Source organism: Empidonax traillii, unplaced genomic scaffold (genome assembly GCF_003031625.1).
Source record: "Empidonax traillii isolate 1590-97213 ecotype Southwest subspecies unplaced genomic scaffold, ASM303162v1 scaffold155:size2260171, whole genome shotgun sequence".
NCBI classification, from domain to species: Eukaryota; Metazoa; Chordata; class Aves; order Passeriformes; family Tyrannidae; genus Empidonax; species Empidonax traillii.
In genome coordinates this window covers 1,977,214-2,002,100 of record NW_020955348.1, presented here as the reverse complement: position 1 = coordinate 2,002,100, position 24,887 = coordinate 1,977,214, and the positions used below count along the sequence as shown (strand labels likewise).

Sequence of the window (24,887 nt, the reverse complement as noted above, 5' to 3'; positions counted from 1 at the left end):
AATCAGTCTTTTCTGCTCTTAGAAACAAAATAGCTTTATTATTTCAGTTGGCAAATAAATAAAAGAAAGTATTTTATGTGTATTCCTGCCTTGTAGCCTGGACAGTTCTAGTCCTGTGGTGTTTTACCAGAGTCAAAATACCTGCGCAATGAAGAAATAATGTTCAACAGTAAAAACAGTATATGCTGCCATGCATTGAGAATTTAATTGGCACTTCAAATAAGATCAATATTTAAATTAATAATAGCTAAATCTATGATTTATTGATAGGATTATTTTCAGAATAAGTTCTCAGAGGTAAAATGCAACCCAGTGAAAATATGAGAATAGCAGTAGTTCCTAATCCCAGAGTTACAGTAACATGAGTTACAGTTCTATTTTAGCTCTTATTTAAAATAGGATTAACATTATCAAACTACTGCCAGTTTAGTGTTTTGAAAACATGCTGTGAGATACTGAAAACTGCAAAAATTTCTCTAGGTTCCTTGTGGAATTTAATCTATGCAGTTGGTGGCACTCCGATCTAACAGCAAAAGGTAAGTTGTTTTTTTTTTTTTTTTTCCAGACATGATGGCAGAAATGTCTAGGTTAAATTGGATTTTTGAAATTTGGATGTGCATAAACTGTTTTAGATTAAATAATAAACATCTGTTATTAATAGTTTGTCTCCCATGTCAGCATTCTCTTTTTTTGTTAACGTTTCCTAAAACACGAGAGAATTAAGATTTCCTATGAATAAGCACAAAGTGCTTTTGTGTACTCTAGGAATACAGTGCACTGCTATAATGGAAAAGCTAAAATAGTAGATAATGATCAAATATATTTTAAAAAAACATTTTCTTTCATTCCAAAACAATCCTTGCAAATAAAACAATTATTATTGTGCTGGAAAATGCCTTTTTAAAAAAAGTCTACAGGAATATGCCCATCTCAATATATTTTCATACAAAAATAATTTTTAAGGATTAAGACAAATTTTATGCTGAGCAAGACTGGTTAAAACTGTATTTTTGTTTTATGACTCCATTCAAATATACATTTAAGTGAATTAAAATTCAGTTTACTCAAAATAATTTTTAACATGTGGAAACTTCATTTGAAATCATGGAATTTTAATAGTTCTCATAAAAATGGGAAGTTTTCAGTGTAAGCTGTCTGTTAGATTTTAGCAGACATTTTTATGGCATTTTCAGAAGTTGCTCGGAAGTAAAGGGCTAATTCACTGCTCTTCAATTGATGATTTCACAGGCAAATTGTGCTGGTGTAATGATTTAAACTGAATTCTTCAGTCTCTTATTTGCACATTCCTTAGCAAAGCAGGGGATAAAATTGCTGCTTTAGGCTTCAGTTGATATTTACATTGCCTGGTATCCAGGCAAAATCATATCCTGTCTGAAGTTTAGGTATCAGGAAAATTGAACATTCTGATGCCCTGGAATAATCCAGTATTCCCTGGAATAATAAAATACTCCTAGTATAAAATTTCTATTCTAGAGGACCCAGAAATTATTGGCAAAGCACACACCAGGCTACTGCCTAATGCGTGGTAAATGCTGTGTAGAGGGACAGGGAGGCTGAGAAGGGTGTCTGCTGGAGGTGAGGGTTTGGTAAGAACCTCCTGAAAATTTAGGTACATGAACTTACTCCAGCCTTTCCCACACTGCTGTGAACTGCACAGTGCACGGCAGCTCTGGAGCTGCTGCTTCTGTGACACCAGCAATGAGCATGATGTAGATTGGATGCACACACACAGATAGAGCTTCGTGGGAACCTGCCAGACACTGCTTGCTTTGGGGACTGCTTTGTGACCAGCAGTGCCTACACAGGTCTCCTAAAAACCAGGACTGACTTCCCAGTGATTTCCCTAATGATGAAAAGTCTCTGACACTGATGGCTGTGAGGGACAGTCAGGCTTGCTGTGCTAGACCCAGAACATGCAAAACAGTTCCTTGTATCTGAAGAGGACCAGTCCTTGGTGTTTGCAGACCAGCACAAAGCAGCCACTGTAGGAAACAAATAACTTTTGGGGATTTTTTTTTTTTCTGTACAAATATGCCTCAGTATATCCTGACATGAAGCGTTCAATGGCACTTGCGTTGTATGTTAGGAAAAATAAGTTTCAAAAGTAACATCCCTCTTCATCTCATGAGAATGAATGTCTGATTTGTAGTCAGAGTGCACTAACTACAGATGAGGCATTAAAAACTGGCAAATTTGCTTTTCTTAAAAACGAAACTGTCGCTGCAGCACTTTGATGAACAAGCATGAGTGAGGAATTCCAAGTTTTAGTTGACAGTAAAGTGTTATTTACACAAGTCACTTGCTCCATTTCTTTGATGAGTAAGAGTATTGAAAATACCCCCTCATCATTGGGATGTCATAACCTTTATGATATCTCTTGCCCAGCTTATGCTTGGTTAGGTAGCAACAGATAGCTGTTTGGAAACCAGCGTGTTTTAGTAAAGCAAAGGCAAGAGATATTTCACAAGAAAGCAGGAGAAAAAAAGCACATGCTTAGGAGTTTTAGGTTATATATATACATATATATATATATAATTAGGTTTTATATATATATATATATATATATATACACAGAATACCAAATTCTTCTATAGATGTAATGTTACCACTAAGAGTTTTATTATTTATGACTGCATTTAATGAAATTAAAATTAATAAATTTACACTTTTTTTTTTCCCTGAACCATACTTTACAACACTCAGAAAAAAAAATTGCTTCCCACTCAGTTTGTGACATTAATGGTGTATCACATACTATGAAAGTCCTAGAGGGTCCTCACACACCTGCCCATTTACCAAACCCCACCCTGAAAAGTACTTCTGCAGGAGATCTTGTAGTCTTAATCACATTTGTAAATGAGAGATAAGAAACCCTACACCTTGGACTTTCCCATCATCTTCTGGACCCTGGAGAGGTGCTGGAAATCTGAGACCCATAAATCATGGGCAGTCTCTTTGTTACACTGACCATATGTTGATGAAAATAAGGGTAGACCCAAAACACAGGTGATAAATTCCAGTCATTCTTTACAGCAGATAAGGGGAACAGAAGAGAAAGGGAGAAGATACAGTAGAGCTAGTCAGACAATTTAAAAAAAAAAGCTTAATTGTTAAATATGTCACAACCATAGTGAAAACTTCCAAAATAACAAAACTTTTCTGACCAACTTTAGTACCTCGTTTGAGATCTGTGCATTTGGTGGAATAATTTTTTTTTATTATATACCAAAGCTGCGAACAGGTCAGAAATGCACGTCCTGCTGTGTGATTGCAAATGCAGTTGTGGTGGTTCCCTTGCACTGCACAGTGGATGCACCACTCACCCTGAGACAGATTATCTCCAATGGAAGATCTGTCCAGCCCAAGAGCCTGTTTAGTGTATTCTATTTTTGTCATACCTCATCTTGTCATCTCACTTAGTAATTAGTTTAAGATAGGTTTAACATTTGTGCTGATGTGCAAGTATATCTCTCTTTTAAGGAACAATGAAGGTTTGGGGAGGAAAAAGAAAGGGAATGAGGGAGAGGCGTGATCTGACAAATAGTTCAGCGGGAGAGTCAGAGGAGCTGCCTTTAGTTCCCAGCTTTGCTGCTGTCCTGTAGTTTGACCTTGAACCAGTCTCACTGCTTTCTGGTACCTCAGTATCCCAATCTTTAAGACATAAATAGTAACTCTTTCTTTTTCCTGCAAGGGCTTCAGACTAAAGGGTCTTAATAATTAGTGTTTTTGGAAGCAGATGACGTTGGAATTGGTTAAAGTAACTCTTCTACCTCCCCCACCCACAGAGTTATTGTAGCTGATGAAACCCTGCAAAGATTCCCAAGCTGTAATTGAAAAAGAAGTGCTTTGGCTTCAGTAAAATATACCAAACTTTTCATCAAATAAATGTAAATTCCTATGAATAAAGGTTAGTGATGCACAGCACCACTGAGATAAAGACAGTAAATCCAGCTTGAATCTACACAGAAAGAATGAAAACTTGTGCATAAATGTAAAGTGGGTTGGCAAAGGCTAAACCATTAATAACTACTTTAATAGTAATGTCTTGCAAAATTACATTCCATGGATAAACTTTTTTTTTTAATTTAATTGAAAAAAAATAGTTTTATGCACTGCCTAGGAAATCTCACAGGGTGGCAGAAGCTGAGTAACATTTCCGTTCTCTGTGAGCTCCGTAATACAGCATCTCATGTTGTTCCCAACTTTGTGTGCTGTTCTTCCCGTGTTAACATCCAGATATTTTTTTTTCCTGTGCCTATAGCGCAGAGGTTGAAACAAACCCTAGAGCCCTGTGACACTGAATATCCAGCTTTTGTTTCCGAACGCACTATAAAGGAGACCACGGGGAATATTGCTTGCGATGACTGTTTCAAGTAAGCCCTTTCAATTTATTTTTTTTTTTATACAACTGTTTGTGACAAAGCAATAAAACTGAATTATTCAAGGCTGTGTTGAAGAATGTACAGGTCTGTTATGTTTTGTATTATGTAATGACCTCTGTCAGGGTGTCATTTCTCTTATTACAGGGGTCATTTAAAAGTTTGATGCTCTTAAATTAAAGCGCTACCTATTATTTTCTGCCAAAAAAAAAGTAAAACCAGTGCAGACTTATGTTAATTTCAAATCGTGAATGCTTTAAGACTTTTCCTATTTGCAAGCAGCATTCTAAGGAAGTTGTCTGTAAGATTTAGATGCAAAAAGGTAAGTGCTGTTCAGTCTCCTCAACAGGAGTGAAACCCTGCTGGATAGGTTAGGAGTTCCCTTGTGGTACAGTGCGATCTGGTTGTTTTACTGCGTTGCCAAATAGAGTTTCCTTCTCAGAATTATTGGGCTGAAAGAGTGGGAGAGGATTAAATCCATTCTCCAAGTGTTCAGTGCTGGGAAGCTGAGTTAATAGTAACAAATCTCACATGTCAGTGATGCAGTCTTGTCGGCTCTGCCAGTGCTACTGTAAAATCATCCCTCATAGGGTTAAGAGAAGAGAAAGACTTCAGTCTAGCTTTCCTCCTTCACAATTGGAATGTCTTTTCTCTGCATTTGGTGCCTATGTGCAGTGACATTTTGACTGTAGTCCAGGTAGATTTTAATGGAAGAATTGCATAGGTATTGTTTATGCAAATGTCTGTGCTTTGAGAAGTCTCTTAATTGGATTTCCTTTATGCTGAGTAGGTTGTCATCATAAAGGAGATTAGTATTTAAGCAATAATGTGTCTATCAATATAAATGTCAGGAGGAATTTATAAGGTAAACAAAAATTATTATAACCCTCTCTCTTTCCAGGCTAAATCAATATGCAATTAGCAAATAAAGGTGAAAACTCTGCCACTTTGAAGTCAATAGGTGTGCTTCTGGACTTACTCCTATTTTTTTCTGCTTGATATTTTCAATACATTAAAACAGGAAATGGGAGTAAGTACAATGGAGATAAATTTTAAGTGCTAATACTCACTTTTGATTTGCTACTGACCAATGTTTAAGTATGGGAAAATTGTTAATGTCTAGTATGAATAATTGGGTTTATATGGCTTTGTGGGATAGAAGTATGAGAGTGCTTTGTAAATTGATGCTTGGGAGCCCTTTAAGTGTAACAATGGGTCCCACTGCCTGAAAAGTACAAACTCAACAAAATCAAGCCGTGCTTTTTCCACTTGACATATCAAATACAATGTAGGTTAGACTGCTGTGAGTGCTTTGCGCCAGCATTGTAGAATTTAAGCTGCCTTATTTTTTGATAATTTAACACAAGACTACTGAGAAGTTGTGCAAAAAATTATTGTGCATCCCTTGAGGTGTTCAAGACCAGGTTGGATGGGGCTTTGAGCAATCTGGTATAGTGGAAGGTGTACCTGCCCATGGCAGGGGGTTGGAATTGGATGATATTTAAGGTCGCTTCAAATCCAAGCCATTCTATGATTCTGTTTAAATATTGCAAACAGACGTGATTCCATGGAAGGAAGATTAATTTAGCAGGACTAGGTTTTCTCAAAGGAGTGCAGATTCTAGTCTTGTTCTTAGGTAACTTCAGGTCAAAGAAACAAGTTTCAAAAATAATACAATTCTGCAATACTTGGAAAGCACCAAGTTGGAAACTGAGTTTAGTGAAAATTATAGTATTTCAAAAATAATGCACTAAGATCTTTTTCATAGAAAAACATTTTGTGTTCCACAGTGGAAAAAAAAATAAAAGAAAACCCTGTAAGTTACAAACTGATCTCAAGGCACCCATTACTTCTCTCCACAAGCAGTGGCAAAACCTAAAGAAATAATCCAGAAGAACTATTAGATTCTCATGGGAAAATTGTTCGTTTTACCATTTACCCACTGTCATTAACAATCTACAAATTGCATCTAAGATTGCAGACTGCATTGGATTCCAAATATTTTTGTTATAACCCAGGACATTTTCCCGCAGAACAGCTCAGGAATTTGACCCAAAGTCCTTTGTAGACCTACATCTTCTGACCCAGTTTTCCGTTTCATGGCTTCAGTACCAATAAATATTTTTACAAGCAAGTGTATTGCTTAATATTTGTAATTTAAGAATGATGGGCTCAATCAGTCACAATTTAGGTTCAATCTTACATGCAGTGACTCTGGCACTGACACTGTGTCCAGTGGTTAATCTGTGCAGCATCTGTTGCATACCAGGCTCTGATTCAGATCCCTTTGAGTCAGCGGGATTATTTTCTGTGTCCTGCTTGGATCACGTTATAGATTAATCTATGATATATAATTGCAAATATTTATTCCAAATAGAAAAAGATACTTGTAAATATTTAGCTGATTATACACCCCCTGGAATATTGAAAACCTATTTGAAAGGCACTAGGAAAGTCAGTGTATTGTGAACAGGTTTGCAAACAAAAGTTGTGCAAGTGCTCTGCTTCAAGTAAGTTGTGTCAAAAATTACTCAAATCACTGACTTTTGTTCCTACAGTGTCAGGCACTGCCACAGAGCCCTTGTCTGCAAAAGGAGACTTTAAGCAGTCTTTTAGCAGAAGTAAAAGTGATGACTGATACTGCTTGAAACCATAACCTGTTACTTAGATAAGGCATTTTGGTGCACAAATACTGCGGTTTTGCTAACAAGGTCACACGGTGAGAGCCCGAGGCTCAGTTTTATTCTGTCCTGGGTGAGCTGTTACTGATCTTATAGAAATACTCTGCACCTCAGTTGCCAAAGTAAACAGTCACCAACTATAGTAATGAAAACTTTCTCTTATAAATGCTTCCAATCATAAATTTAATCATGGGTGCTTGGATTTAAATCAAAATGTCCTCAAATAAATGACACAGTAGAAAGGGCTACATGCTAATTACTTTGTTAATAAGTGGCTCACCTTTTCAGCCAGCTCAGGAACCTTAGTCAATAGAAGGGCACCTATACACTTAAGCAGGCTTCGAGTCAGGCACTAAATATATACAGATATATAAAATCCACTCTCTGTATGTAAACTTATCTCTTACTAGCAAAACATAAATGCTACTTTGGGATAAATTGCAATGTTTAAAACTGATTTTCAAAAATATAGGTTTTATTAAGAAAGCAGGAGCCTGAAAGAAAATAAGAATTAACATAAGAATGTCATTAGGGTCAGGGTTTGGCTACCCCACCCTGTAATTTGTTGTTATTCAATATCCCAATGATTATTAAATTAATCTGTTATTTAAACAGCAACAAAAAACAAGTCAACCCACATTTTCTAAGCACTGTCAACAAGAGAGAAAAACTAGGATTTTTAAAAAATCTGAAATGCTTTCATATTTTCCAGTAAGCTATTCTACTTTATAACAAAAAAAAATTAAAAAACTAAACCCCATTATTTCTGAAAGATCATAGACTAGACTATTGAATGTCATGTCCCAGCTTCAATGCTAGAAATAGTGATTGACTAAAGAGAAGTATTTTTTCTTTATCAATGTCAACTGGCACTCTGTGGAGTCAGAGCTACACTAATGCACTTAGTATGGGCGTTAAAGGTGTTGTGCTGCTCAGAGATGTGTTTTTGATTAGACATTTAGTTTGAAGTCTTTGGCTAAATAAGCATCTCAGTGCTGCTTGTAGTTTTATGAGGTATTACCTCAACATGATAGCCAATTTTAAATGTAAGTGTGTCAACCAAAGTTCTTCAGCAATGCTCACTGGTTACATTACCAGTTTTTGCCTTCTGGTGATCTCATCATTGCAAATTTTAGTTGTACTGAAATTGTCTAAGGAAACCATCTTAGAAAGTCAAAGTTGTTGTTGTTATATATTAGAAGGGATGATGGCTGTTATGATATTTGACTGGAGAAATTCAGATGATATTTTATTATATCCTCTCATTTGTTTGCAGAACAAACAAAAAATTTTTGTCTACTTGCAAATCTTATTTATGTCTGAAAATTCAAATGTTTTCATTAAACTTCATGTAGGAAAATACTATTAATTTCAGCTATAACTCTGGCTGCCTATAGATCTTCTGTAGGCACAGCAACTTACTCATCTGACTACTTTTACTCTAAGTATATGTGTTAAAATTTCAAAGATGCAAGGAACCAGTTGAGTGCATCATTGCCACATATGTGTGTTCACTGTGAAAACGATGGGTATACAGATCATGCAGCAGTTGCACATTCAAAAGCTTAAAAATTTACCCTTTTAACCTCTGCTGTTCATGTGTGATGACATATTGGACTTGGATGAAGACCAAAAATCTGGCCCTTTTTCCAATGGCCCAGGGAGCAAAGCCCCCTTTTCTTTTAATTGCAGCACTTGTGGGTCCACAAGGTCAATACAGAAACCCCCAAGAAACTGCTTTGTTTCCAGTTGATTCTTTGTGCACAATCATAGGACACAAAATAAAGAGAAAAGTAAATATAAGAAAGACATATTCTCACAAGGGAAGCAGGGAAGTATGTGGCTACAATCATCCTAACCCTGGGAAAGATTTATGTGTGTTTTAATTATGGAAGATGAATGTGTTTACTTTGTTGGCTATCACATGTAAATTGCCTGTTAAAATGGATAGGAACTACTTATTTGAATAAACACTGTCCCATATATTATGTCTTTGGCCCGTTGGGGTGTTAGTAAGCAGACATTTATTTAACAAGGAAAACCATCAATAAACCAAATTACTTCTCTTACTTTCTTACAGGGCATTGAATGCTGTTTATTGTCAATAAAAGAGGTAAACAGGAATGGAACTGTAGTTCAGGGTGACACTGAACCCTTTATGTGGATTTATAATGGCAAATTTTAGACTTGTCCACTAAATGAGCAGATTTGGCAGTAACAGATAAATAACAATAAAAATTAGATTCAGATTGTTCAGGGCATGAGTATATTAGTGTCAGGAATAGTGCAATCTGCAGACATTAAAGTGGTAATGGTTTTTAAAAACCACTTAATCTTGAGACATACCACCATTTGCTAAAATATTTCTGCATTTCTCTCTCAGTAGAAGCTTGCCAAACTGCTGTACTTGATCATGTTTAAAATGTGTAAATAAATACCCAGTTCAATTTACCATGAAATAAATTATCATTTGCCTTTTCAGATGTAGTTAGTTTACTTCTAAACAAATCATCTTGCCACATAAAACAACCAAAGCATCAAGGGCCAATTTCTTCTCATTCAGAGCTCTACCTACGTACATCAGAATGTCCCTTTGTATGTCCTGGAGTTGTTAGGGCAGTAAATTATAGTTGATCTTCTAAAAGACATTTTGGGCTGTATTCCTTTTACTGTACCCATCTTTCCTGACCCTGAAGAAAGGATTATCTGTATTTCACCCTGCTTTGTTTAGCCTGCACGTTTCTGCATTCTTGCTCTTTCAGCAGCCGTGCCAAGCACCCGTGTGATAACATGCACATGGATGGTTTTGACCTGTGCCCACGTGGAGTCACAGGTGTCCTGTAGGCAAACTGCTCATGGGTGATCTTTACAACGTTGAACAGGTCTTAATTTTGGAGAGGTTGTTTAGATGTTCATGAAAGTCAAGGAATATCTTACGAGGGAAATCCGTATTTTGCGTACCTCAGTGGTTAATTGGTGAAGTCTCAAGAATCATAAGCTGAATATATAGAATTATCTTGCACTTCTGTTTTGAAAATCAGGTCTTCCAGACCTGCAGAACACTTATGACTGTTAAAAAGGCTTTAAATTTGAGGCAACAGCAGTATTTGTAGAAACTTATCGTAGCCAAAACCCCAAAGCTCTAGAAGATCTAAAAATATTTTTCCCTGTTCTTTCCTTGTAAAAAGTATCAAATTATACAATTTAAACTGCTAGAATTGTTTATTAAAGGTCTTTATACTTAGCTTAAAATTTTATATTGTGTGTTACCCACACATCTCCACTTGCAGGCTGAGTAACTTGCTCTTCACTTCAAAGGCAACAGTGATTATAATGTTTGTCATGCAGGTGCAATTTAAAGTCACTGTATGGGCAATTTAACTCTACCCTTTGATAATGTATATTTTGAATGACCAGTTCAGGAAACACTGTAAATTACTATTTTCATTTAAGAAAAAAGGTATATAAAATAATAGGGCAAGACATATCTAAGCTACCAGGCAGGTCTGTGCCTGCCAGTCATTAGTCTAACAGTCCTTTGAGCAGTTTTCAAGGATGGGGTATTTTTGCTTTCTTGGGTTTTTTGTTTTAAAATAGGCAAAGATTTTCTGTATTCCTTTTTTTTTAATTTTTTTTTGTTTCAGAATTTTTTATTATGCTTGTGGAATTCTAGTTGTTTATACATAGAATACGAGCCTATACTGAAAATATTCTTTCATGGTTATCTCAGTTTCTATGTATGAGGGTGTTCCCCCAAAATTCAAAACCATGGAGTTTGTTTGTTTACTTGACAAAAACTGTGCAAATCTGTACTCAGTTTCTCTGATTTGCTTGGCATTTTAATCATCATGAAAATCTTAGAGAGTGAAAGAATCACTATGGATCAAAGGAGAAAAAGTATATTTAACGTGAAAAATTCTGACTACAGTAATCTGCCTGAAAGGATATTTTTAATGGCAGGGAATAAGTTGAATGAGAGGGAGACTGTTTATAAGGCAGAGAAATATGAGGAAAAAGTGGTCTTTTCATGCAGATTTATGCAACTTTTTCTTTGAGAGTCTTCATAGCACTGGCCGTGTGTCCCTCTGTAAGTACTGTAAAAACTTGGAGATACGCGGGTTGGCTTCCCTAGAAACTCAGTCTGTTAATGTTGTCTGAAGTTTTTGCTATAGATTTTTTTCTAACAAGTAGGATGAGGTTTCTACTGACTTCCCACTTCCCTACTTATGTCTTTCAAATGACACCAGAACTGTTCTGCTTGAGAAGTTTATAAACGCAACCTCTGCATGGAAAGGTGGTGATCTCCACCCACACACTGTTCGTGGTTAGACTCCAAACTCCTATAAAATGTAAATACTTAAAATTTAACTGAATTTTAGTTCCTATACTAGCATTAATAATTGTTAACCAAAAGATAGTATCTGACAAAATGAAAGAATGCTTTGTAATGATAAGGGATTTAAAAAGTTGCATGAATGCTGAAATATATAGAACTAATCAGTAATATATAGTATTTTTATCAACAATGGCTTGGAATAGGAAAAATTATTAAAATTGGAAAACGATGCAATGAATTTTTAAAGCCAGGCACACCTGTGAAGGATAGCTAACACTAGCACACTAATTTTAGTGTATAATGTTATTATACTCTGATAAAAACAATGCAAACATGGCATAGACATCTGCACATGTAGCAGTTCTCTTTATAAAAGATTTGAGAGGGCTTAATGGATATTTGAAAGTCTTTAATTTAGAAAAACAAACATGAATCTTAAGATTTGAGAGCCATGCAAGGAGCATTTGTGTATTACATAAAATAGTATCAAGTTTTAGCTGGCTATGGAGAAGATAGCATGTACTGTATATCAAGTTTTAGCTGGCTATGGAGAAGATAGCATGTACTGTACTTAATTCTTTCAGATGTGGCCTTCAGAATCATTCCTAAAGCTTATATTTACAGAGATAAATGAACACCCCTTTGCAAAACACACCGTGGGCACATCCAGTGAACAGTTTAGTTCTATGATTTATTGCACTTTCAATGTGAATCTCCTGATCATTTCTGCTTTTTATACTTCAGTTTCTGTTTTGTAGCTCTTGGCTACAGTCATATTGTAGATTAGACTAGACCTAAAGCTGTGGAAAAGAGTAGTTACCAATTCATGCAATTCAAAATTTACTTTCACAATGTCATATGATATTTGTGAGCCTGCCTAAACCAGAATATACCAACTGGCTTTTTAATCTTGAAGTTATATTTAGAACCTAGCTTAGAAATCATATAGTATTTTAAAAACATAATCTGAGATGTCTCTGAATACAAACCACAGTTACTTAAGTAGGACTGCAAAACTCTGCTAAAAACCCATTTTTGCTAATGTGCTGTAGTAGAACTGCGTTTTCCAGCCTGGGTTACTTCTCTGACCTCTCTATTGTTGTCCTGTTAACCAATGTCACTGGAAAAAAAAACAAAGTCCAATATTTAAGAGACCTCTGATACGATTTGCTTTGTGCCAGTTACTGTGTCTCCTCTGTTGTTCATTGTGAGCTTAGAATCAGGTACCCTCTCTGCCTGTGGACACCCACTTATGTAATATTCAGCTCAGGAATGTTCAGGAGTGTGAATGTCAATTCATGGTGAAAGCTTGTGGAATTTCTGGGCTTGATTTCTTTGAAAAAAGTTTGCAGTCCATTTTGAACTTGGAGATCTGAAGCTGGACTGAAAAGGTTATGAACACTGTCCTCATTACACGAAGTACCTTTTGTCACCCTAAAGGCTGCACACAAAATTTTTGAATGCTTGTAGTGTTTCTGTTATGCGCTTTTTCAAGTACTCATGTTTGAACATCAATTATTTGAGAAAGCATCCCCTGACCGAGAATGAAAGAGGATCTGCATTTCTGGGGTTTCCTGTCTGAAACCCACAAACATTTAGCACACACAGGAACAGTGAGGATGGCATTGCTCATTTAAATCCTTGATTCTAAACTTTGCTCTGACTATGTTTGTACTGACATCAAGTTGTGCTGCAGTCAGTCAGGCTCTATTTTGCTAGCATGAGGTCAGGGTCAGATTACAGGCCTGAGGCTGGGAGTTTATCTGCCTCTTTTTATATGAGAGAACCACTAGCTGATTTTTTATACACTGCTCCAGCTCTCAGAAATGTTATTATTGGCATATATGTTATTTTTATAAATTGCATTAAAGATATTCCATTCTCTATCACCGTTTATTTGGAAAAAAAAAACCACAGAAAACAAGTAGCACAACTTGACTGTGATATAAACATTTCATTCATTCATTTAAAAAATGTGATAAGTGAGAGAAATGTGGGTTGGAAATGTGGCCAGCAGCCTGGAAAGCACATGATAGGAGTTGGGAAACAGCAAAGTGGATATCTGCACTTCAGCTGAATGCTTAAAGTTTGTTCCAGACCATTACGGTTGAACGTTTGCAACCAACATTATGTGAGTAACATATCTGAGTGCAGGGTGCACAATATTTTCCATTTACTGTACCCTGCTGCTGGTATGTTTTTCTCTTCCTCTAAAAAATAGGAAAGATCAAATTTGACAGATATGAAATGTAATCGCAAAGTAACTACTCATCTTAATCCAAGCTACTCAAACTTCATTAATGGAGGGTTGCACAAAAAAAATACACTGAAAGGCCTGGAGGGAAATGGCTGAATTTACAGGAATGCTCAAGCACCAGAGCACTTTGTGAGGGCTATTTAAGTTGAGTATCATGAAAATTCAGCCTACTTTTTCCCATCTTTTTTTAATGAGTTTAAGTCGCCAATTTAAAAATATTACTCTCCCTTTGTTTCAGTTCAAATTACTCGCAGTGAAATTCTTCCATTCTTTGTAGGATTTGTCTGCATGAGCAAAACAACTGGTATTTAAAAGACCTTTTCTATTGCTACCTAAAAATGATTGGTATGACTATGTACGTGCAGGAGTGACATAGGCTAACATAATGTGTTATTATTCTAGTCATAATTTGAATGTAAGTCCCCCTGTGACTTTAAACAGTAGTAAAAGTGTTCCTCTGGTCATTAAAGAAACAAATGGAAAATATACATATGGGAGGGGTTTACCCTTAAATCAGGCTGTTAAAGCTCCTGAGCATGGAATTAAAAATGAATCTGAACAGCTATTTAAATATTTATATGGCTAAAATCCCTCCTAAGCCATGTGTTTGTCATGACCATATATTCTACTGTAGAGCATCTGTTGTCATGAGCACAGATATAACAACAGTGTATTTTTGTAAAATTAAAAGAGAATATTGATTGTAAAATACAGCATATAGATCAATAATTATTACTTATGAACAAGGGTATTTTAAAGCAAAGTGCAACAGTGAAGTATTTCTGGGAGAAAACAAGGATTATTTTTTTAATAAGAAACACACAGCACTGTTTTTAGACAAGTTGAATGCTTTTCATATTGTTACTGTGCTCAAATCCTCCTCAAATTACAAAGAAATATCAGCCATTCTTCAGGGTAATGGGAACATATTTTCTCTAAATTTTTTGGTTCCACAGGCATAGCCTTATCCTGTAAGTGTCTTCAGGCTTCTGTGCTGCTTGACATTCAATTTGTTCCCTCAAACGCTTTTCAACCTTTACAACTGTTTGAAGAAAATAGGAAAACCTGGTTCTGAAAATTGGAGATTTCTGGATGGTCTCAGGAGGTTCATAACCATTCCTTGTTGCTGAAACAAGTCGTGTAGTGGTGTCACTGGTCACCAGCAAATGGCAGCGTGTCTGCAAGCCAGGAAAAGGCAAATATTTCAGTGCAAGTGGCCAAGATGTTGTGATATTTGGCATCCTAGGTCTGAACAGTCCAATATGACTGTTTCCTGGCCCACCCTCTGTATCCCATATTGCATTCAACAGGTTTGCTTAAAGTTGGGTGAGTCTGGGACTATGTAAGTGGCTGCTTATTAGTAGGGAAACCTCAGGTATGTGTTCAGTTTATATTCTGTCCAAAACTTAACATCAGTGGAGAAGGAAATGGATTACTTCTCCTGCATGGAAATACAGAGACTAGGTTGCTTAACAGGAATATTGATTTCCTTTAATAGCAGATGCTACAGTCAAATAGTAGAGAGTAAACAACTTAAAGGTTGAGTTTGCTTAGCTGGACAAGACACATCTCTTGCGTGTTTGAAATAGAATTACCTTGCCTGTTATCGATTCAGCTATGCTGAATGGAAGGGAAAATGGAAGCCAACAGCATTTCAGAGACAAGATGTTAAGCCTGTACCACATATAGATTTTGCATCTTATGATTGAGCTATTTATAGTGAAGTAACGACCTGCATTAAAAAAACAAATATGTGACTTACGGAAGTATGTAATCCTCAAGTTGGCCAGTAAACTGGATAGCCAGGAAGAAAAAGGGCACAGCTCTACCTTGCTCATGCTGTGCCTGTTTGTATCAGTGTGGGAGATGCTCCAAAATCCCTAAGCAGTCAGGCTGCAGAGGCCTCCTGGCAAAGCCACCTCCTGCAGCCGCTAGTGACCTGCTTCCCTCTATCCCTTTTCCAAAGGACACTGCTTGTCCTGTCCTCCATTTTGGAACATCTCCCTCCTTTACAGGGAAGTTTGTCCCTCTGCCAGTTGCCTTACTAATACTTTGCCACCCAAGGGTTCAGAGATTGGAAGATAAAAGGAAAAGAAAGAGGTGCAGTGTGAAGAGAGGGCAGTGCATCAAGGGTAGTGTCAGCTCAGTCTCCACTCCCTTACTGTATGTATTCTAATTATTTATCCTTACAGGAGAAAGTACTTATAGTAAGACAAAGAACTGATTTTTGGAATTGAGGGGGGGGATTTTCGTTGTTTTGTTGGGTTTTTTTAAACATAGTCTTTGGAAGAAATTATTATGATAACAATACAATATGTACTATAACTGTAGGAAAAATTTTATATATACAAGCAAAAGGAGGAGATTCAAATTTTTTAAAAAAACCCAATCAACCAGATTTGAATGTAGAGTGCTGGCTCTTTTAGAACAGGTGTTGCAGCCTGCACTTATCTTTAGATATCATGTTTCACCCTCTTCAGGATGCTTTTCTCTGCAGGATCACTATTCATCCATTAGAGAGAAGGACCCTCCTGCAGAGGATGACTCAGATCACCAAAGCCAAGCTCCTGTTCAGAATTATCCTTGAATAGTCCGTGTCTCTGCACGTGCTCTGTCCAGAGCTGGAGGTCATTTACACTTCTAATGTAGGAACCTGAGTTATGTGCATAAAGGCAGATGATGTGACTGCCCTCCAACATTTGTACTACAGTCCTATTATGATACTTTCCAAATTCTAGGCTGTGTTGAGGAGTTAGAAAGAACTGATTCTCTGTGGGAAGAGTCACTTGGCCACCAGACACATGTGCTTTTTTATCATGTCTTCATAAGCACAACTTCACCAAACTTAATTATAGCTGCAGCAGTACTTGAATTCCAAGTCTCTTCCTATTTCATTCCACAATGAAACATTAATTTTCAAGGAGCAAATGAAGTATTTCTTTTTGAACAAATATTTACTATTTCAAAGTAAAACATGAAGTTGGGGTTTTCTTTCCCCAGATCAATTTGTATGATATTTATGAAGATGTTTTTATATGGACAAATACAAAAATAGGTTTGAAAGAAACAGATAATGTGTGTGCAGTAGGACAAAAGTATCATGTAATGATGTGACTCAAAATACAGACTTTATTGCAGATTTACTCTGTTCCTATTTTTTCTTCCTTAACAAAATAGTTTGGCATGATTAGATTTTCATCCTTTTTCTCTCTCTACCCCTTTCAACAACTATTAAATTTCTTCCTTCCTCACCTTCCCCACAAAGTTAAGAAACAGTTTGTTTTCAGGTCTGTTTTAAGCCTCTGAACCTGCACATCAAATAAACCAAACTGGTTCCTCAGCGGATGACAGATGGAGGAGAAATTAGTAATAAGCTTCTTATTGACTGAATGGGCTTCAGCAGGAACCCCAATAGTTTATTCTGTTTTATACTTGGAGATATATGCAAGGCTATTTCTGTGCAGCCACTGTCAAATGATGGTGATGATAGCAGCGTAAAGGAAAAGGAATCAAATCAAAAGATTTACACTACTGAACACAAAAAGAGCTTTAGCCTTTAAACATGCAACCTTCTCCATGATATTAAGGCAATTAAACACAGACTTTCTTTTGACTGTTAAACCAGCAAGATGTTCAGCAAACCCCCCTAGTTGGTCCTTGAGACTTGGCTTCCATATTGCCAGTGACACAAATGCCAGCCTAAACCAGCAGGTGTTCCAAAATAGTTATTGTAATAGAAACTTTAGAGACTCACAGTGGAGCTCACTAAAACATAATGCCATTTTCATTACTTTGTCAGCAACTTTATTTCCCACTGCAGCCATGGAAGCTCTTTGCCGCAGTTTTTTTCTCCCTTGCAGCTGAACCTTGGCGTACACAGGGAAGCATTTTGGTGGAAGGTTTCAGTCCTTGAAAGGCTTTGGTCTGACTGTGTTCGTGCACCTTTTGTTTTCTCTGAATGTTTGGTTCCTGAGACTTACTGGCATGAATGTTCAAAATGAATTTTAAAGATGCATATGCATGTCACCCTGGAAACTGAAGGCCCAATTCAAAGGGCAGAGCTGCTGCTGGGATGATTGTGTGCTTTATCCAGCTTGGGCATGGAAGCAGTGCCATGTGAATTGTCTGAACAGCCACACAGCAACTGCAGTGGTTACGACTGGCAGAAACTTCTCTGCCTTTGATCTGGTGAGGGTAAGGGCATCTCAAGACTGTGAAATGATCCTAAATTAAAAGCAGCTGAAAGAAGTATATTTGTTTGTGCAAGCTATTAATAGAAGAGGAAGATAAAATGGACGTTTTTTTGTCCTTACTCATTTGTTCAACTCAGTGTCAGTCTTCAATCCTCTGTCTTCACTTGTTTATATGTTCATTCTTTGCCCGGGGCCTCACAAGTCAGTGACTGGTGAGGACTCACACTTGGCTTTGCAACTTCATTTCAAGATTATATTTGAGAATTATGATAGGGAAAACATTCATATCCTCCTTGTGGAAGAAAACATTTTCTTTTTAATTTACCTCTAGTGGCATGGACAGGAAGCTAGTTGTTTCACTTTGCAAAATATTAGTTATTATTTTGCTATTTATGGGGAAAAAATGCTGCAATGAGACAAAAGTTTCATTGTTTTGTGGCCCTTTATGGCAGTCCTATGTTCTGTAGCAGTCACCACAGGGCTAGACACTTCACAAACATCTGCACTAGATAAACAGACTGTAGATTTGTAAGAATATTCACTGTTTGGTAGATTGAATCAGTGTAATCAGTTGATACCTATGATATAATTCCTAGAGTAGCAAAGGGTTTGGTTTTTTTTTTACTTAGCCTAAAATATTGCTCTTTGCAGTTCCTTTAACTTATAATTTCCATCAATCCATGCATATACTGCATTCCCCAAATTGATGAAGTCAAAAATAATGAAGGCTTGCAGTAATTAAGTGATACAGAAAATTTTGCTAGACTTGGGAGTGTAACTGTATAGTAATTTCCTCAGCATTGTAGTTCTGTAGTTGAAACTTCCTTCCAGTGATAGGAAATTTTTTCCCCTCTCTCAGCTTTGAGGAGGCAACAGTCTGTAATGTACATCCTTACAGAAACCCAGAGAAGTAGGTGAAAGAAGAAACTAAATGGGAGATGTGCCCACCTTTCATGAAGTGGCACCTTTAAGCCTGGCTGGGTGGTACATGCTTTTCACAGGCTTCAGTTCACCTGGGGATCACAAAAAAGGGTATCACAAAGGGACTTGAATTTGGCCCCACCATAGATAAAACAGAAGAGTAATTACCCCCTTCTCAGCAAAAAGAGAAATTAGTCATTTAGCATTAAATTAATTGCTACAGCATTTTATGCCCTTGGGGTCCTTTTCTGAGCTAGTTTTAAAGATACAATAAATATGAGTTTCAGACGGCACAAAATCCAAATTGTGCCAATTTCTGGGAATAAAAATCATGTTTTTTTCTATCCTTTAGCTTTTGATTTATTCATAGCTGTTTTGAGAAATTCATGCATTACAATTTTGGTGTTATTGTCTGCTAAAGATTTTCCCTCCTTTCCTTTTATTGGCCCCATTTCTCCCACACACAAATCCACAAAGCCACAGATGCTCCATTACAATGATGTCAGTCTTGCTACATGCTCCAGCTGTTTGGTAGGTACATTTATAAAGTTCAGCCTTTTACATTATGCCATAAATGTATATTTCATGTATAAACATAAAGCTAACATATTGCAGATCACTCTAAGTGTAATTTTAATGGAGGTTCAGTAAGTTTAAAAAATACTGAAAAGTGTTTAATCTTTCCGTTGGCAACATTTTTACAGTAAGTTTTCCAATTTTTTTTTCGTAGGCTAGGTTTGAATATTCCCTGCCCTCTCCACTATTTCATCTTCTGTGATCTTTGGAAAAAGCAGGGAGTTATTTTAGTAAGACAATATGTATTTTAAAGAAAGATGTCTGAGGAAAAATATGTTTCTCTCCACATCTTCTTGGTCCTCAAACCCTCACTTAACATTCTGTACATTTACCAGCAAACCACTCTGAAAAACACCTAATTCCTGGAATTGCCAGATTTCAATGATATTTGATATGGCAGATACTCTGCTGATATGATATATAAATTCTAACAGATTATTTTAAAAATTGATCAAGCATTGGATCTGACCCCTTTCTTTGTTTTGTGTCCTGATTTTTTTTTAAAAAAAGCTAAACGGTGCCTGTTTTGCTCTGCTGTCTGCCCCTTTTCTCTATGGGATTTGCTTAAGTGTTCAGCCCATTGAAACTCTGCATCCTCTGGGCCCACAGGATCCTTCCCTGTTCTCCCCTGGGTGTCATCATTATTCTAAAATAAATCTCTTCACTTAGGAAGATTTTGAGGCTTAATCTTTGTTTTGTTGGCTCAGTAATAAAATGGCTCTCAAAGGGACAGATGAAAGCTGAGATCAGTAGTTCCTGTTTCTTTGAGCGCGACCCAGAGTGCATAATGGCCCTAATATCATTGTAGAGGCTAAAGTTTGGGACCATGAGCTATCAGTACATGGCTGCAGAAGAACCTTCCTTATTTTTGGGGTTCAGTTTCATTCCAGACCATAAACACACAGCTGGGTATGTATAACAGAGTGGGCATTGCTCAGTGCCTTCTGCTTCTACAAGGTGTGGAGATTACAACATAAAGTCTATGATACTTGTGACAGTATTACAGGCAATTGCTCAGAAAAGCCTAACAGAACCTGTGGCTCAGAAATGCAGATAATGTCACCATTATTTGTTTTCTTTTTTAATTTGCAGGTCTTTTGTTATCCAGCAAATCCCAAGCAGCAACCTCTTCATGGTGGTAGTAGATAATGAATGCTTCTGTGATTCTATCCCACCAATTACCATGGCACCTATAGAAATAAGGTATATCCTTTTATCTGCAAACTTGTCAGAAAGAGATTCAAGATGCAAATATCGAAAGATCTCTTATAATGTGAAACTTGCATTGCATGACTTCATCACCCATAAAGAGCTGGGTCTGTTCGAAATGAAGCCAACTGAGAATGTGTTCTTCGGTTTTTGGGGTTTTGTTTGGTTTTTTTTGTTGTTGTTTGGTTGGTTTTTGGGGTTTTTTTTGTGGTTTTTTTTTTTTTTTTTTAAACAGCCAAAATTAGTTAAGCAAATACATTTTGTGGATCTTTAGGAATAATAAGGTCACAGACATCTTTAGATGGCTGAACATTTTACAGATTAGGCCCTAACAATGTAATTTCCTTATAAGGATTAAGTTCCTGATATTGGAACTTATAAAACTCCATGCCATAGAAATATCTCTTTATTTCAGGGTTAAACCGGAGCATTGAAAATGTTTCAGAATCCTGCTTTCCAAAAATATAGCAATGTAACAAAGCAAATATATCACTTGAGTTTTAGTTGCCCACTTCCTACTTTGTGCTGTTCTATACTTCAGGATTTGTTTTCTGCCATAAGCTGGAATTTGCCAAAAGGAGCTTGGAGTGTGCTTTTGTTGCAGCCTTACAGAAAGACAGGTTGGCACTGTAAGTGCACGTGATACTGTCGAAACTGTGGACCATGGAGAGGAAAGCACTAGAATGACTTTCTTTTTCTTGTGGTAACCACATGTATCACCTTGGAGTTTTGATGGAGAGGGAAGAAGGAGCTAAAAGATTTTCACTGTATTCATTTCCAAAAACCCCCATAAAAATGCAGTTCTCAGAACATCTCTCCTTAACTGCCTTGTACATAATGAATCCCTGAAATGTGAACGTTTAAAATCTCAGAAGATAAGACGACGCCCAGAATCTTGTCATGGATTTCACCCTGAAGTAAGTTTCTATCTATTTTTCCTTTCTTTTGGTCTCTGGTAGATGTCTCATTTCCTTAAAAAAAAAAAAAACAAAACGAACTGTCTTCCAAAATGAAATGTCAGGAAATATTCAGAACACTCAGTATTAACAGCAGTGAGTGACATTGCAAGTGCTGCAAATCTTTTCTGTGTTCACGTAGACCATGTCTTGACTTGCTGCATTTGCAGACTGTTTTGTATCATGTAAGAGAACATGGTAGGATGTGAGCACAAACTGGTAGCCAGGAATATCTGAGAACTTACTCTGGCTCAAGCACTGACCACAAGATTCCTCATTAGAGGTGGTTGGGAGCTTAGTGCCGTTAATGTTTCTTTCAGTAACTGGCGGCAGCAGCTCAGCTGTCATGCAATAGTCGTTACATTTACATTTAATATTGCTTGGGAGGGAGAGTGATCTGTCTGCTACACATATTTGCTACTCTGTGTTCTGCATGATACTCTTTGTACATGCCAAGGAGATCTCATAGCGACCAAGATGTGATTACAGTGGCTTGTACAGCGTATGTTCATAGACATTCTTTTTACTCTGGAGTAACTTTATTTCATGCCTCTGATGGTGTAATGGAATGTAGAATGAGACCTAAAATATGGTGGGGAGGGGATTGTATAATCCTTGTTGAGAATGCTCACTTTCAGTCTACAATCTCCACTTGTTCAACTCGAAAGGTGCACCTGTATTACACTCTGAGTGTATTTACTTCATGGGTTTTGTTGCACCAGTGTTCTTATGCCTATGAAGTTTGGTAAATAATCATAATTGAGTGTAATGGCTTATATTTGTTTTCATTTGTTTGTTTGTTTGTTTGTTTTTCTTTAGGAAAATGCAAGGGAATGTGGTGGTGTCTCAGGCCTTAGTGCTAAACCTTCTCTTGTTCTTCTTGCTCTGCTATTGACGATTTTCTCGAGGTGACATTGACTGATTTGTTCAATTGGCATGCTAACACATGGATAAACTGTGAACTGGGAAATGGTGCAACATAGAGGACATGAAATATAGTCAGAGCATCAGCATTTCATGATTTTAAACTGTTGGTGATATAAATTCTTAAAGATATGTTGAAAAAAGATTTATCTTTTTACTTTGCAAGTCATGCAGATGTGAATTTGGCATATGGTAGTCATGACTCATCAAAAAAGGACTTGGTAGATAGAGGTGACCATCGCTTTGTCCCATTGAAAACAATTCAAGACTGTGTAATTTTTTCAATAAAGTATATTAAAATCACAGTTTCAGAGTGTATTTTAAGTATGCTAATGTATATGTTACAATAACGAATGATGGGAAGAAAATAAAATAAATTGAAGATCTTTTATTATGCTTTTAGCCTGTTTCTGGAAAGATTCACAGAAGAAACTGTAGAGCAGTTTATAAGGCAGAATAAGTTTTATTAACAAATAAGGAAACACCTGTGTGTGTATGAAGCTGAGAAGGTAATATGTGGTGCTGAAATATATTGAAGGTTTGGTTTCTGGAAATAGCCATAAAATATCTTATCTGCATTCAGAAAGTGAGCCAAAGCCTTATTTAAGCCTTGTCCCTAACTTGGGCAAATTGGTTGATTTGATTGCAGATGGCAAAAGTAAGTACTTCTTACCTGTTTCAATTTATGGGAAGATATGTAAAATAGCCCATATAAAAGGATGACAGTGTTCTGTTAGAATTCTGCCCTTTACATGTCGTGTCAGCTTGTTATGAGAAAATTCATAAGCAGAAAAAGTTGGTCTTACAACATATCTGTGTCAGCAGAACTCATTATTGTTTTTCACTGGGGCTCCCCATCAGTGTGCAAAGATCAAGACCACTATTTTTTTATTCTAGACCTTATGTTATTCTTTGTAAGAGAAATGAGAAAATAAAGAGTATATTCCTCTTGCAGTTGGTAGCAGTGTCCCTGTTGTGGATATATTTGCTGAAGATCTTGATCTTTGAACTATATTAATCTTTCAGTTTATCATTGGAGTTTTATATGAAGTAGAATGCTATAAAAATAACATGGCCTCCAAACAATATAATACATTAAATGCAAAATAAAATGCCACTGTTCTAAATCTGGTGCTTGAAGATTGCTGTTTCCTGGTTGGGAGTAAATATGCTTTTAGCCTTAGATAAACGCTAAGCAGATTTTAACTGGGAATAGGGAGCAAGACCACTGAGAGGGGCTTTGTTTTAAGGAATACTATCCAGCTTGTAAGAGGAAGAACTAGTAAAATAAAATTTCCACTTCAATGCTTTAATGGGTTCAAATGCACTGGTGCTTCCTCTGATTCTGAAACCACACAGGTCTTTGTGTGGACTCTTAATTTTCTTTTCCTCACCTTATTTTGTTTTTTTTTTTAGGAGTGTTTTTCTACAGACTTCTCTGCTCTTGCTTGTTGGTCTCAAAATCACTCACTATGGAATAATTTTCCAGCTGTCATTCAGTCAATGTGTTGTCTTAGCGACATGAGCTAAGCAGTTTACTGAGCTAATTGGGAATTCAAGGCATTTTCTCCACTTGGACCCACACAGATATCCTGGCATTCTTTATTTGGTTTTTCTCTGCGCTCCGTTCCCCCTTACCCTCCACTTTTCTCTCAAAAATTCATGTCAGTACTTTATTTATAAAGTATTTTAGTTCCTGATTTTCCCTCTGAGTTTCCAGAATGCATAGCACTGAGACCTCATAATGCTTTTGTATGTCTGATGCTTGTTCTTTCACAGTGCTACTTAAGTTGGGAAATGTTTATAATCCACACAATCCAGGTGATTTTTCCTTGTTAGTGGACAGTGGAAATAAAAATCTTTCTCATTAGAGCTATTGAAAAGCTCTGTATGCATCTGTCTGATATATAAATCATCATTGCTTACAAAGAAAGGAAATGCATTAAAGGAGATTTATTTCTACAGAACATAGATGAAAATGCATAATAATAATTCATTGTTACTTTTTGAAAGAATTGGGCAGTTCTTTTAATTAGATAGGAGCCAGGGAGTGACAAGGGAGATTAAAATGTAACAGACTAAATTAATATTGTGAAAGAGATTAAAATATGGGTATGTAAATGAATATTGCTCAGGGAAATGTGACACTTCATTTTCACACATTAAGACACAGTTATAGAGGCGGAATGCATTGGTGTACACAAACAAGTTACTATGTGAAACAGAATAATCCAAATAAGTTGGTGAGTGTAAAAACATTTTAATGAGTTCCCATTTCTCTGCTAACAAAGACACCTTTTTAATTTTGTGTTTATTCCTTTAGAAGTTTCTCATGCAGTCTGAATCCAGGTTGATAAAGCCAGTAGTTTAGGAGAAATGGACATGAGACCAGCTGACTCACTGAAATCACGTCTCCAAAGTGAAGAGGCTGCAA

The 24,887-nt window shown here is 36.6% G+C and overlaps 1 protein-coding gene across 1 annotated transcript in view; it reads left to right on the top strand.

Moving 5' to 3' along the window:
• The window catches only part of CACNA2D3 (calcium voltage-gated channel auxiliary subunit alpha2delta 3), a 247,363-nt gene extending 224,605 nt beyond the window's left edge, over positions 1-22,758 (top strand). Inside the window, exons 31-35 of the mRNA XM_027884815.1 lie at positions 481-536; positions 4,283-4,394; positions 20,457-20,569; positions 21,408-21,490; positions 22,349-22,758. Coding sequence (XP_027740616.1) covers positions 481-536; positions 4,283-4,394; positions 20,457-20,569; positions 21,408-21,490; positions 22,349-22,441 — 457 coding nt within the window. The 3' untranslated portion in view covers positions 22,442-22,758. The remainder of the gene's footprint in view (positions 1-480; positions 537-4,282; positions 4,395-20,456; positions 20,570-21,407; positions 21,491-22,348) is intronic.
• The last annotated feature ends 2,129 nt before the right edge of the window (positions 22,759-24,887 follow it).